Source organism: Ascaphus truei, chromosome 2 (assembly GCF_040206685.1).
Source record: "Ascaphus truei isolate aAscTru1 chromosome 2, aAscTru1.hap1, whole genome shotgun sequence".
NCBI lineage: Eukaryota > Metazoa > Chordata > Amphibia > Anura > Ascaphidae > Ascaphus > Ascaphus truei.
The window spans coordinates 353,335,949-353,351,072 of NC_134484.1; the positions used below are offsets into that span (position 1 = coordinate 353,335,949).

A 15,124-nucleotide genomic window follows, 5' to 3' on the forward strand; every position below is an offset into this window, starting at 1 on the left:
GTGGGGGGATGCAAGATGCAAGGGTGTGGGGATGCAAGGGTGGAGGGGATGCAAGGGTGGGGGCGATGCGAGGTGCAGGGGGAGAAAGGGTGATGTGTTTATGTATTGGGGGGTTAGATGTATTGCAGTATTTTCTAGATGCATTGGGGTCTTTTTCTAGACGCATTTTTTAAAAAAAATTTAGAGGCATTGTTTTTTGTTAGATGTATCTGGGGGGGGGGTTGTATATATTTTGGGGTGTGAGGGAGGTTGTATATATTTGGGAGTGGGGATTTTTTTATATGTATTTTGGGGTGGGAAGTTTTTTGCATTAGGGTTTTTTTTTTTGGTATATATTGTGTGAGGGGGTGAGAATGAGTTAAAGTGGGGTAATTCACGGAGGGAGGGAGAGAGAGGAGAGAGAGGGTGAATGAGAAAAAGAGGGAGTAAGAGTGAGACGCGGGGGAGAGAGTGATAGGGGGGTAATTGATGGAGGGGGGGGAGAGTGAGAGGTGAGACGGAAGGGAGAGAAACACATGGGAAGAGCGAGGGAAATGGCGGGGGCCTGCGAGGTGTTAAATTGGGGGGAGGTAGACAGTGGGCCAGGTGAGAACTGTAGTCCTGGGCTCCGGGAGTCAATATATTTAATGGTATATTGATTACAAACTTTTCATTAAAATGTATTAAATATATTAATGGAAAATAAAATATTTCTTAAATTGAGCTTTGGGAACAATTCAACCCCACCCACCTGTCGGGAGGATTACCTTCACTGCACCCTCCCCCCCCTGCAAGGGGATGCCCTCGCTGTGCACACACCCCTGCAAGGGGTCAACCCCACTGCACACACACCCCTGCAAGGGGGCCTGGATGCGCTGGGGAGGCCAATGGGCCGGGAGGAGGGGGCCTGCTGAGAGAGGAGGCTTTGCGAGGGAAAGGGCTGCAATACACACGCAGCGATGTTTTTATATATATATATATATATATATATATATATATATATATATATATAGTCATAATCATGCTTTATTATTGTGCTTAATGTGAGAAAGGTACCTTACGGTCATTCATACATTTTAATAGAAATACTTTTATTATATGAGGAGAGGATAGCTAAATTAGATTTATTCACACTAGAAAAGAGGTGTCAAATAGAGGAGATATGATAAATAGGTAAACATAGGAAGGATGTTGATCCAGGGAGAAATCCGATGTCAATTATTGGAGTCAGGAAGGAATTTATTTTTCCCCTTATGCGATAGCATGATGATATGTCACTGGGGTTTTTTGTTTGCCTTCCTCTGGATCAATATACTGTAATTAAGCATATAGTATAAAGAATCGGTCGTCTAAATTTGGCATAGGTTAAACTTAATGTCTTTTTCCAACCTCATCTACTGTGTAACTATGAGACAAGGACTAATTTTAGTAAAGTATAAATGTAATACAATAAATAAATTATGTTATCTTAAAAACGAATGTTATTATTTCTTATTAGGAATTTATTCAATTTTTTTTAAGTGGGGGTGGGGCTGGGTGGTTCATAGCTTTTTGGGTAATTTGTCAGGCCCTGCATATAAGTAAGCCCATAACAAACGCACACTGCCAGTCTCAGCATTTCAGAACTATGTTCACTGGGTTGCGTATTATATTTGTACCAAGGACATACTGAAGACGCAATGACAGTACATTTTACAGAATGTGACCAAGCATATATATATATGTATAATTTTTTTTTTAGACTAGAGAAATGCTTAGCTTTTATTAGATAGGATGAGAATGTCACAATTGCTCCAAATCTTTTGTTTACTTCTTGTAGCAACACTATCTGTATTTATATACATTACATACAACATGCTTGGGTGTGAAGTATCAAAATATGTTCTACTTTACCCATAAAATGTCAACAAAAATGCATAATGAATATTGCACATATGAATTGTGAATTCTCTGCATAGCATAACAGATTTACAACACTCTGGGGACGGGCTGGCCTGGGGGGAAATACCTCACATTTTCTAATGCTGGGCCGGTAGCTGCTGGGAGGGGAGGAGGAGCAGATCAGCACTCGCATGGAAGGCAGGGCTGCTGCAGCATCAGATTCCAGCCATGTGGAGGCGCTCTGAGATTACCTTGGCTGGCCTCTGTTCTGTTTTCTCTGCTCCAGGCCAGCAAGTCTATGTGTATGTATGTGTGAATGTATGTACAGTATGTATGGCAGTTTATTTCTGTAAGTGCGTGGTGCATGTACTGTCTCTGGTATGTGTGCGTCTGCTGCTTGTGCTTGATGTGTGTGTGTATATATACAGTATGTTTTTGCGTACACTATGTTACCTTTGTGAAATTGCATAGTGTGTGAGATACCTGGGCTGGGGGCCATGCTTGCCAAAATTTGTCAGCTAGCCCAATAGCCCAATACTTCAACTAGTACTTCATATGCTCAAGGAAAAAATCTTGGCAGTGAAAATAAACGGCACAGATAAGCATAACTCCATTGCAGGCCTGAATGCTCTGCTCAACGCAGTACCAAAAAATGGGGTTTCATTGTTTTTTTTAATAACTCTTTACTTCATATAAAATTAATTTGATAAAATATTCATTTAACATTTTCTAAAGCTTTTGTCATAACTTTGGCTTCTCACGGTATACTTCAGGCCACTCTGGCAATGGCATGGCAAGTTTTCCCCCCCCAATCTTTTTATGACTAACCTGAAGAAAGGAGTTTTCTGCAGCAGTCTGAAAAGCCGCTCAGAGCAGCCAAGTGGAGAGGAAACATTCCATGGATGCCTCGCCTAGAACACAGAACAGATCATGTTTTATGTTCAACTAATGCGTAGCTCAACGGTCAAATTACCAACCTTCGTAATAGGCTACATAGAAACTTCATTTTCAAATTGTTTACAAAATAATTCTGCAAACAGCAAGGAGAAGGTTTGGGGAAGCACAAAAAGTGAAAGAGCAAGGATTGCTTCATACATTTATTACAGCACGTTCACCGCAAACGCTGTTCGAGTCTTACAAGTCGGAAATATGTAGAATGGACTAACCAGGAAAAGTCTTTAAACACCAGTTTATCAAAAACTAAAGAAAATAACATTCAGAAACTGTGCAGTGTGCAGGAACTTTTTACTTTAAAATAATTTGTAAACATACCCATGGTATTAGGAAACCTATCAAGTGTGGCAATAATTCCAATAATATACTTATTTAGTTAAATAACTATGTATAGCTCCCCTGTGGGAATCTCAGGATCCTCAGGGATCTGTTTTGAGACAGCAATCTAAATGTCACAATAATAATCATTCTTATGTAGTGCTAGAAAACCTGCTATCTTATTTTAGGTGCCTTGGTACAAGGAAATAAACCGACTTGACTCAATTTACAGATTGCGGTGGGCAATGGAATTACAAATAGATAGATCCTTAAGCGAAGAAAATAAATGTAAAAGGCAATTTCCCAAGATGGAATGGTTTGTACACTTGCACAAACAAAATCAAACAATCTTATTTCAGCATCATGACATGCTAAAGACTGTTAGCATCAATCCTTGGGTAACTTTTAGTCACTTACTTTGCTGTGTCTGCACCACTGGTAATTAGAGTGTTAATGAGGAGCTCATGGCCATATCTGGCAGCTATGTGCAATGGGGTGTTTCCATTCTTATCTTCACAGTCTATCTCAGCTCCTGTGTAATATAATAACAGGTAAGTATAGAACAGGGAAAAGCACAACCACAATTGTCTTTTAAATTGCTAACGTAGCCATCAACTGAATAAATCTCCCCCCCCCCCCCCCCCGTGTGCATTTTCCCAACAAAATGTAAAAAACATTCAGGATCTCATTATAACCTAATGAAGGGACAAGGTTAATGACGTCAATCGTCACTGCAATATAATACAAAATAGACTAATTTTTATTTTGAAAGAAAAACACATTGGTAACCTGGTTTTTATCCTTCAGCATGCAATCACTAAACCATTACATTAGTACTCTATTTTTTTTGCAGGACATTAGTAACATTACTTATGCAATAAGTACCAAGTTATTTAAAAAAATAATTATATTTCCAGTAGGTCTGAAAAATATATAACACACTATAAGACCCCAAAAGCTGTATATCCACAGTAAAATTAGCAACATGCAAGTTGCTATTTTTATCTGAATTCTTAGTGCTTCGACTTGTATAAGCTCCATCACTCCCGATTTATCAGAGATCAGTGAGTACATATAAAGGTGAATTATTTATACCAAGTCCACAACAGTGGCTAAATAAGAGCAGGACTGGGATACAATAGAAAAATAAAAACAATAAGGTAATCAGAGCAAAGCCTGTTATGGTACTGTTGTTGTAATAATTAAAATATTAACGTTTCTAGGCTAGCACTTCAACTTGCCATTTAATTTCTTTTTTTTGAACAAACAATAGTAGTTTAGCTAGAATGGATGACTTTATAGTGTAATGATACTTTCATTAGGTGAACCAACACAGCAATCACTCATTTAAGATAAAATGCAGAAGTTATCACAAAAATAGAACTTTTCTTTTGTTTTGTTTTTTACCATTCTGGATTATTGTTTGGGATCTTGAGAATCGACCATGAATAGCAGTCATGTGTAGAGGTGTCTTCCCATCTTTACTCTACAAAATAAAAGGTTGAAAACAGACCTTACATGGACGCTAGCAATTTGGTAACCCTTGTTGCTGCAGATGCCCCTTTGGCAGCAAGGTCAATATGAACGTTTTTCAATATCAAAGGCCTATACACACTATGCTCTGTTAGCCTATTTAACATGACTTTAACCTAATTAGTGCCCAGTAATCCTAAGGCTTGTTACATAGTGGCCGCGTGTGCTACGCTGTGCGCGCGGAACTTATAATTGGCTGAGGTTAGTCAGCCCTTCTATACAAGGGCCGTGGGTGCGCATGGCAGCGAGTGTGCATCCGGCCGACAGCAGGGAATAGAATGATTTTGCGCTGCTACCGACGCTGAAATGTATGTGTATGTGAATATATGTATGCATGTGTATGTATCGATGTATGTGTGTATGTATTGTTGTGTGTGTGTGTGTGTGTGTGTGTGTGTGTGTGTGTGTATGTGTGTATGTATTGTTGTGTGTGTGTGTGTGTGTGTGTGTGTGTGTGTGTGTGTGTGTGCACAATGTTAATAAATATTTTATTTTTACCAATGTGTTTTTTTTAAATAAATAATAAAACACACACACACACACACACACACACACACACACACACACACACACACACACACACACACACACACACACACGCGCTTGTCACGTGCACGTGCGGTCGCACACACTATATAACAAGCCTAACACAGCATTTACGAAAGCAAATGTGTCAGTAACCAGGTTTAACCAGGTTACAGGAAGTGCACCAGCAGGTACCCAAATTGGAAAATAGCATGGTTTATTTCTGGAGGACCCCCATGTCTAACCCTTTAACCTATCCTCTACATCGGGAGATACCTATGAAGATATGACAATATGAATCATTACAATATATTTTATATATTTAAATTAGCATATTTCTCAGGCATCTCGGGTGTATTCACAGGTATATCCCCATGTGGAGTATAGGTTAATCTTATTAGGTTAACCCAAGGGTGGGCAAACTTTTCCCCCTGCATGCTGTCCTCCCCTGCTCGCCCTCCCCCCCTGGCTCCAGCGGAAAGTGTCGCCGTGGGGGTCATGTGATGTCACGTGCAGTCACCCACTGCGTAATTTGGCACCGCAGTGCCATGACAACACGTCACTTGAAGTCAAGGTAAGGGAAGTTGCAGAGGCCTCTTGCGGGCCCCGGCATTTAATTTAATAGCCTATTTATCTGTATATACGTCAATGGTCTTCTAAATTGGTCTCTCCATCCCCTGCCCCTTTTCCAGCAAAACCCCTATTTCCAGGTCTTTGTGGGAGTAACTGCACACATTTGCATCATTATCCTGAAATAATGGGATCTTAAAGTTATGCTAATGAGCTCAATTAAAAGGATGATATTTTTGCTTTTGGTTAGCTTAGTAAATAAAGAGTTACTTGGGGTATATATAGTTTTAACAGAACTTTGTGAATCTGGGTTTAAGGCTTAAGAAACCCAGGCAACTTCTCAAGGACCAAACAAGTTCAAGGCCCTCCCATCTAATCCAAAGTAACAAATTCAAGATTATTCCATTAAAACTGAATTGTTGGATCATAATCCTCAAATCACAATCATTGGAGTCAACAGTTGAACTCCAGTTCACAGTTATGGGGCATAATACAAATGGAGAGAATAAAAACGGACATAAATAAACATTGCATTTGAGAGCTCAGATTATGTTAGGTGCTGGCTGTGTGCTGCTCCCCAAAAATGCTCTACTGACGACTTGAAAACACTAGCACATCCACTGCTTGTCATCATCTCAACTCTTAATATTCAAATGTTAAGGAAGCTTGAAGTGCACTACTTTGTATAGTGAGCAGTTTTGCACATATGAAAAGTTGTTTTCTAGAAATGCCAGAATATATTTATAGAATTACAGAACAATTGTCCTACTTTAATTGCTCACCTGACTTCAAACCAAGGAAACTAGTAGTGATCAGTCTGAGGACCAGACGTGCTGGTGAAGTGGCCTTTTGCAGATGCAAAATGACAAATCTCAAGGCAAATAAAACTTAAGAATGAGGGTCCAAAGGAACGCTAAATATCTGGTACAGTACCATAGCAAGAGGGAAGAAAACTGATGGCACAAGACACCACGAAAATCAGATGCATTAAAGCAGTATTACACATTAATTCCACTTTAAAAAAAAAATGTATTCCCTAACTGAAGTCAAGAATTTAATTTGAAGGTTATAGCTTTTTCTCGTGATCAAAAGTTCAACTTGCAGGCTTGTTTTTCACAAGAGCAAATGCAGTGTAACCTTCTTTAGATGTGGCTCTTTGATGCTGAATTAAATGAGTCTCATAATAACTTCAGTATCTCAGGGAAGCTTGTTCAACCCTAATAAATGTGTCATATGTTTAACACACTTGGCAAACACATCCTTAAGTCAGTCAACCATGCCAGACATCAAGAAAGTAGGTCAACTTTAGTGTAATTTCAATTTACTCTAAACTGCATTTAAGAGACTACTTTCTAGGCTTCATCCAAGAAAATGCTTGACTACATCTATGTGATTTAGCCCATTCAATTACAGAACTTTAGCTCATAGCAAGACTGGTAGGATCAATTTAAAAGACAGCAAAGGCAACTGCAGACAACAGTACGTAATGAAGTTCCCTGGACAGCAAAGAATTGTGCAGTACGAACCCTGTTATTACACAAGTCAAGCAACAACTGGACAATGATTGAGAAAGACCGAGATCTAAGAGGAGCTATTTCCCATCTTAGATACTCAACCAAAACCTGGTTTAGGAAAGTTGACGCAACAAAATTGGAAACACCATTGGTATTATGTTTGCAAACATCCATGGTGTTTTTAGTTTTTCATTTAGATTTTACCTTTACTGGCTATAATTGATCGCCAAAACTTCTCCTGAGCCCAAGACTGGGATATCACATGTTCTGAAAGAGGAAAGTGTCCTCTTGAGTCCTTTGACAAGTGTCCCTTGACAAAAAAAGATGGGGTGTGTGCCGAGCACGCGCATTGCAAGTGAAACGTCTCTGCGCATGACCAGACGGCGCTGGCCGCTTCTGCGCAAGTGGTGGTGCCTACGCATGCGCGTGTGAAGCCGTTCCTGCGCATGTGGCGTTGCCTACTTCTGCGCATGCATCAGGTAAGAGGCTAGCGCATGCGCTCGTGAACGTGCCTGATTGCTTTTACGTCTCCAGTAACAAATTTTAGTGCTGTAAGATTAGCCAGCAGGGGTGCGCTCATGCATGCGCCACCTTACTTCCATTACACATTTTCGTCTCCATGAAGGAGTTCTGTCCTATGAAAATTTAGTAGGTGCCAGCAAAGAAGTTTCACTTAAAAAATATCATAGTAGAATTTTTTTTCTTCAATGCAACACCCCTACTCGATTAGTACTTCCCTTTTTACTACATGGTTGCTGCATTACTAATCTGGCCTGACTTCACAGACTAGTGTGCAGGGGATTGGGAAAAAGTACCAAACTGACCGATTGTATGGAGCACTGCAAAACGTAAGGAAAATCCCAACTGTCTTGCTTAGTAATGAGAGCTACATGAAAAAAAAAACACCAATTAAAAACAAAACCGGTGATGTTTGGCATTCAATGATGCACTTCATAATGGGCTCCATAACTTGCTTAAAAAATGCATTATACAACTATGAAAATTAATTTGGTCAAATGAGTGGTGGCAACAGCAACAATCTTTAGGTAGCAGAGACACCTCCTTACCTTCGGTGAGGGGGAGCTACCGCGTGGTGCCGCCAGAGCTCCGCGATGGACTCGGGAGGTGGTGGTGGCCATCTTTGTTTGTGCGCAGATAGTCCGGGATTGCAGCGGTCATTTTAGGGGCTCCACAGGAGACGGCAAGGGACTACATGTCCCATAGTCCTCTGGGGTAGGCACCACATGGGGCATAGGAGCAACTAGGGCCCGAGGAGGAGAGTTGGAAGGAGGAGGGCAACAGAGCAGGTAGTGTCCAGGAAGTAGTGCTTCCCTGGACTATGCCTAGTATTACCCCTTAGGCCCCAGCTAGGCCCTGAGTCACCACCAGCTGAGTGTTGTAGGGAAGGGACGCTTCCCCATTATTACTGTGTGTTCCTGCACCGGTGAACGGACAGCCACGCGGTGCCTCTGCGGCCTGGTACCAGGCTCAAGTCCCTATAGACTAAGGGAGACACTCCAGCTGGAGCTCCTCCACGAGGCGGATCACCACCGTAAGTAAGCACCAGAAGAAACAAGTGGAAGGGTGAGTGCAAGATCTACTTTGTATTTTTAGGTAACCATCCAATATCTTAGGCAATGGAAATGCATTTTATTATAAGGTCCTAAGACACTCCACAGCCCATAAAGTGGACTTGATGGACAACAGTACAAGTAGCATGAAAAAAATAATACATTGTCAAAAGTCATCTTTTTCAGTATGGAGAACCCTGTTCAAATGTGCGAACAATTTAAGGGTAAATAGTTGTTGAATTTGAAGAATAAGGCTGGGTAAAGGAAGATGCCAGCAGTCTACTGGTTGACATCAGATGATACCATTAGAAAGAGGAGAGTGATGAAGCTCTAAATTTAGAAAATATAAAAGCCCTGAGGCAACACCATGCTTTACTTCCTGTGTTTGACTGACATGCATGTTCAGAAGATATTCACATATAGTAACTGGTCGCACAACAAAATGTCATGGTGCCCAATTTATGTGGCAGTCAATGTTTGGAAAGAACAGAAAAGCTGATAACACACACTGAATTAAGTGCTTAATACCAAATATATTCTGTTACAAGTAAAATCTTACCTTAATATTCACATCTGCTCCATTACAGACCAGGAGCTCTAAACAGAGCGCTCCATGTGTCGATGCTGCAGCAAAGTGCAAAGGAGTAAAGCCCTTCTCATTGACTTGGTTCACATTCGCACCACAGTCTATAAGTTCATTTACCACTACATCTTGGCCATTGTAGCAAGCCACATGGAGGGGCGTATTCCCATAAGCATTTGATTCATTCATCTATTCAAAGAAAGAAAGAAAATATATATATATTTGTCTTTCAAGTAAAGGGCTCATTACTAATTGAACAAGTCTCTACTGAAGGAAAGTCATGTGTGCATCATGCAAAACGTGCCTGGCTATGTGCAGTAGGTTGTTTGGCGGTCTTTTTACAAAGTGGCTTTGAAATGTATAAGCCCGATCCATCAAAATATACAACTTAATATAAGCATGTGAACCTCTGCAAGTTGTGTCCTTGTTACATTTCAGTTAATCCTGTTGTGCCAGGGAAGCAATGCATGAGAAGACTGAGGTTCTGCATTGTATCCATTTATGCACAAAACTTGCTTCAGTTCTCAGGAACTTATTTTGGAATAAGTATAAAACAAACCGTGATTATGAAAAGAAAAAATGTTTTATGTAGGAAATGTAATCCAGGGAGGGATGAAAAATCGAGCTCTTTTTACTTACATCAACGCCAAGGTCGAGAAGATACTTCACTACGCTTATCATTCCACTAGAGGCTGCAGCATGCAGGGGTGTGTAGGATTTCTTGTCTTTGCATGTTACTTCAGCTGCATGAGTAACAAGTAATTTGACAACTTCAATGTGACCTAAGCAAAGAAGGGACATCAAGAAAATTGGTGTTCATGTGTTCAACCATAAGAGCCACCTTGGCCTGCAGCAAGTGTAACCCCTTCATTACCCCACAGATGTGAGATGCAGTGTCAGTAATATTAGCAGTCCTGGTGGATGGACAAAAGGGTTGAGGCAGAAATATTGACAAATAATATCCACTATAACCATACTCCAAACGGTTTGATAGTCTTATTATAGGATGCTCGTTGGCTGGCTTATTATGAGATTCTGGTGGCTATTATAGTAAATGCGTTCAAATCAGCTTGAGATGAACACAGGGCTACCCATAATTTGATACAAAAAAACCCTAGGATCTAATTGGGTCTGAGGTTTAAGAGCAGGCAGCAAGTGGTAATCAGCTGCCATCAGTTTCAACATGAATTTATGGAAACCATATATGGTGTTTCTTGTATAGAAACCATTGCGAAGTTTGAGTGAAATTCAGAACCTTATATGATAGAAAGGCTTAACCAAGACAACGTTCATCACCAACTTAAAACGAACATGTAGAAAAATAAGTAATAGAGTACAACGACACATATCCAAATTAGAGTAACATTCTCTGTCCTGCAGATTTGCACTACTTTCCAGGAAAGGGGACAACACTTCTCTGCAATCATGGACTGCTTTTATATATGATTTTCTACAAAAAAAAATTCTACAAATGCGTATCCTGCCTTTTATGATTGTGTTCTTAACAGGTTAAAACTATTGTGACACAAATATACTTTTTATCTGAAGGCTATGACTGTTTGGGGGAACATATATATATATATAGATATATAGATATATCTATATATATATATTGCAAGAGAAAAAGGAGGGACCCCGCATCCACAAGAAAAATAAGTACAACTAAATACTGACACTGGATTAATCCAATATACAATGATATGTCGGTGGTGCTATAAGGGCAGTTATATAGGATAAGAGAGAAAAAAAGGCCCTAAAAAAGCACTCTAGTATGTTTGAAAGTACAAATCACATAATATTTATTGATATATTGTCACAGAACAAATGTTTAAAACAAAGCACAGAAATTGTTAAAATAGAGCATGGATCCCCTGTTCATTACAAAGCTTAACACATCCTCCAAAAACATTCCCTCATAGAGACAAAACCTTAAGTCAACATTGACTCAGATAATATTCAAAAGTACCTGACAAGATAAATCTGGTATAACAACCAACAGACTAAATAACCGTGGCTATGGCTACGTGATCGTCAGCAAGAAATCAAGGCAAACTACTATCCCCTACAATCTAGGGTTTGTCTATGGTGACAAAAAATAGCATGTAAGTAACAGCCGAGATACACAATATAAAGCCAAAAAGCACATTTAGGCCTGTGAAGAAGGAGAGTAATACATCACCTATGGTCAGGTACAAATAATTGGTGAATGAAAGGAGGAGACAAGGAGAGATGCTGGAAGCATAGTAACGTGACCCAGAGGGGGGACAAACCAGGGGACCCTGCCTGCTGAACCTGCTCCTACGCGTTTTGGCCGAAATATATATATATACACACACACACACACACACACACACAGTGTTCGACAAATACGCATAGCCGCACGCCCGTGGCGACTGGATTTAGGCCACTCCCTGATTGGGCTGACGCGAGGAAGAGGGCCGACTGGCAGCTCTGGGCCAGCCCCTCCCCACCCTGCACCCGATCCCCGCTTGCTGCCCAGGGCGGGATGTAGGCTGGGGGGGGGGGGGGGGGGGGGAGGGTCCCCGTGGCTGCTGCCCAGGGCTGGAGGACAAAATAGGCACTTACCCTCCGTCCCACGCTCCTTTGGCACCCGCGCGGGCAGGATAATAGGAGCGGGGAAGAAGGGAAGGCTGGTAGCTCTGACTCCCGTCCCCATGGCTGCAGCCTGGGCGGGAGGTAGAGGGGGGGGGGGGCGCGCGCGTGCGTGGGGGGCAGGCAAAGTTCCCCGTCCGGCCAAGTTTCCCATCGGGGAGGTTGGTGTGGCCGTGCGCCTGTCCCCCCGCTTGCCCCCGATATCCACGCTGGCCCCCGATCCCCCCGTAACTCCTGCCCCAACACCCGGCCTGGCTGCCCGACCTCTTGCACCTCTCGCTCGGCTGCACGACCTACCACAACTCCTGCAAAAAACCCCGCCTGGCAGTCAGACCCCCAGCCTGCATGTGGAGCAGCATTTGGAGGAGGAGCAAGCCCTGGATGAACAGGTGGGCCCCCTTCCTTCCAATGAATACCCACCCAGTGAATGCGTGTGTCGCCCTGTGTCTGTCTCTGTGTCTGTCTGTCTCTCTCCCACCCACACTCTCTCTCTCACCCACCCACACTCTCTCTCTCTCTCTCTCTCACCCTCTCTCTCTCTCCCACCCTCTCTCTCTCTCCCACCCTCTCTCTCTCTCTCTCCCACCCTCTCTCTCTCTCTCCCAACCTCTCTCTCTCTCTCACCACCCTCTCTCTCTCTCTCACCACCCTCTCTCTCTCTCCCACCCTCTCTCTCTCTCCCACCCTCTCTCTCTCTCTCCCACCCTCTCTCTCTCTCTCTCCCACCCTCTCTCTCTCTCTCCCACCACTCTCTCTCTCTCCCACCACTCTCTCTCTCTCTCCCACCACTCTCTCTCTCTCCCACCACTCTCTCTCTCTCCCACCACTCTCTCTCTCTCTCTCTCCCACCACTCTCTCTCTCTCTCTCCCACCACTCTCTCTCTCTCTCTCCCACCACTCTCTCTCTCTCTCTCCCACCACTCTCTCTCTCTCTCTCCCACCACTCTCTCTCTCTCTCTCCCACCACTCTCTCTCTCTCTCTCCCACCACTCTCTCTCTCTCTCTCTCCCACCACTCTCTCTCTCTCTCTCCCACCACTCTCACTCTCTCTCCCACCACTCTCTCTCTCTCTCCCACCACTCTCTCTCTCTCTCTCCCACCACTCTCTCTCCCACCACTCTCTCTCTCTCTCCCACCACTCTCTCTCTCTCCCACCACTCTCTCTCTCTCTCCCACCACTCTCTCTCTCTCTCCCACCACTCTCTCTCTCTCTCTCCCACCACTCTCTCTCTCTCTCTCCCACCACTCTCTCTCTCTCTCTCCCACCACTCTCTCTCTCTCTCTCCCACCACTCTCTCTCTCTCTCCCACCACTCTCTCTCTCTCTCCCACCACTCTCTCTCTCTCTCCCACCACTCTCTCTCTCTCTCCCACCACTCTCTCTCTCTCTCCCACCACTCTCTCTCTCTCTCCCACCACTCTCTCTCTCTCTCTCCCACCACTCTCTCTCTCTCTCTCCCACCACTCTCTCTCTCTCTCCCACCACTCTCTCTCTCTCTCCCACCACTCTCTCTCTCTCTCTCCCACCACTCTCTCTCTCTCTCCCACCACTCTCTCTCTCTCTCCCACCACTCTCTCTCTCTCTCCCACCACTCTCTCTCTCTCTCTCCCACCACTCTCTCTCTCTCCCACCACTCTCTCTCTCCCACCACTCTCTCTCCCACCACTCTCTCTCTCTCTCCCACCACTCTCTCTCTCTCTCCCACCACTCTCTCTCTCTCTCTCTCTCCCACCACTCTCTCTCTCTCTCCCACCACTCTCTCTCTCTCTCTCTCCCACCACTCTCTCTCTCTCTCTCCCACCACTCTCTCTCTCTCTCTCCCACCACTCTCTCTCTCTCTCCCACCACTCTCTCTCTCTCTCTCCCACCACTCTCTCTCTCTCTCTCTCTCCCACCACTCTCTCTCTCTCTCTCTCCCACCACTCTCTCTCTCTCTCTCCCACCACTCTCTCTCTCTCTCACCACTCTCTCTCTCTCTCCCACCACTCTCTCTCTCTCTCTCCCACCACTCTCTCTCTCTCTCCCACCACTCTCTCTCTCTCTCTCTCTCTCTCTCTCCCACCACTCTCTCTCTCTCTCCCACCACTCTCTCTGTTTTATCTTAACTGCACTATACCTACACCGAAATAACCTACCCTGCTTTCTTCCAGATCTGACTCAAGTTTCACACGGGAGACATCGGAAGACAGGTAGGGAACACCACCCCTCCAGTATAGTACCTTGAGGGACTGCGGATCAGGTAAGATCCCAGGCGGGATTGCTGCTTTGGAAATTGTTAAGAGGGGGCATCCCGACACTGGTTAATGGGTTCATAAGTCATTCACGTCTGCATTTTTTTTTTGGTTCGGTTAGTGAGGTCAAAACACACACACACACACACACACACACACACACACACACACACACACACACACTGTATTTTTCAAAATAAACCTACGTTTCTGTGAAAATGTAAGTTTTAGTTTTTTTGCGGCCCACATAAACTTAAACCTTGTTTATTTGGCCTGTGTTAGCCTTTGAGTTTGACATGCTTGCTGTACATTATCCTGTTATCATCTATCAGGACTTACCTTAGGGTTTGGACATTACACTTGGACTATATATTATTTCTATTAATATGCATGTATATTTGTCATATTAGAGTGTATATTTTAGTTTGTTTATAATTTTTATTTTATGGGAATTATTTTATATTTTTTATAGGTTTGTTTGTATTTTGCAACTATTATACTTGTTATTATCACATACTATTTAACTGTATCACAATTGGCGCTACTTTAATCACTTTTTTCACATATATATATATATATATATATATATATATTAGTTCTAAAAATATGTACAACTATATATACACACCAACTCCATTAGTTAAGCCCTACAATGGATTTCTTTTTCCATAAGTACTTGTGGTTGTACAGTTTGTTTTGTACCACGTAAACGTACAACAACCACTTTCAATGATAGAATTTGGTTGAAGTAGTCTGAGTATTAATTTAAGCATCCTTAGATTAATCACAAGATATTTAAGATCTATTTACAACTATTACGAACATAACATGTTACAGTATATAAAAATATTC

General features: G+C 42.7%; 1 protein-coding gene across 3 annotated transcripts in view; it reads right to left on the reverse strand.

Moving 5' to 3' along the window:
• The window catches only part of ANKRD28 (ankyrin repeat domain 28), a 191,447-nt gene that overhangs the window by 41,998 nt on the left and 134,325 nt on the right, over window positions 1-15,124 (reverse strand). For all 3 annotated transcript variants that reach the window (XM_075586884.1, XM_075586882.1, XM_075586885.1), the window contains exons 7-11: window positions 10,068-10,210; window positions 9,405-9,617; window positions 4,540-4,618; window positions 3,550-3,664; window positions 2,689-2,771 (exon numbers count right to left, since the gene is read on the reverse strand). In XM_075586884.1, the coding sequence (XP_075442999.1) occupies window positions 2,689-2,771; window positions 3,550-3,664; window positions 4,540-4,618; window positions 9,405-9,617; window positions 10,068-10,210 (633 nt within the window). The remainder of the gene's footprint in view (window positions 1-2,688; window positions 2,772-3,549; window positions 3,665-4,539; window positions 4,619-9,404; window positions 9,618-10,067; window positions 10,211-15,124) is intronic.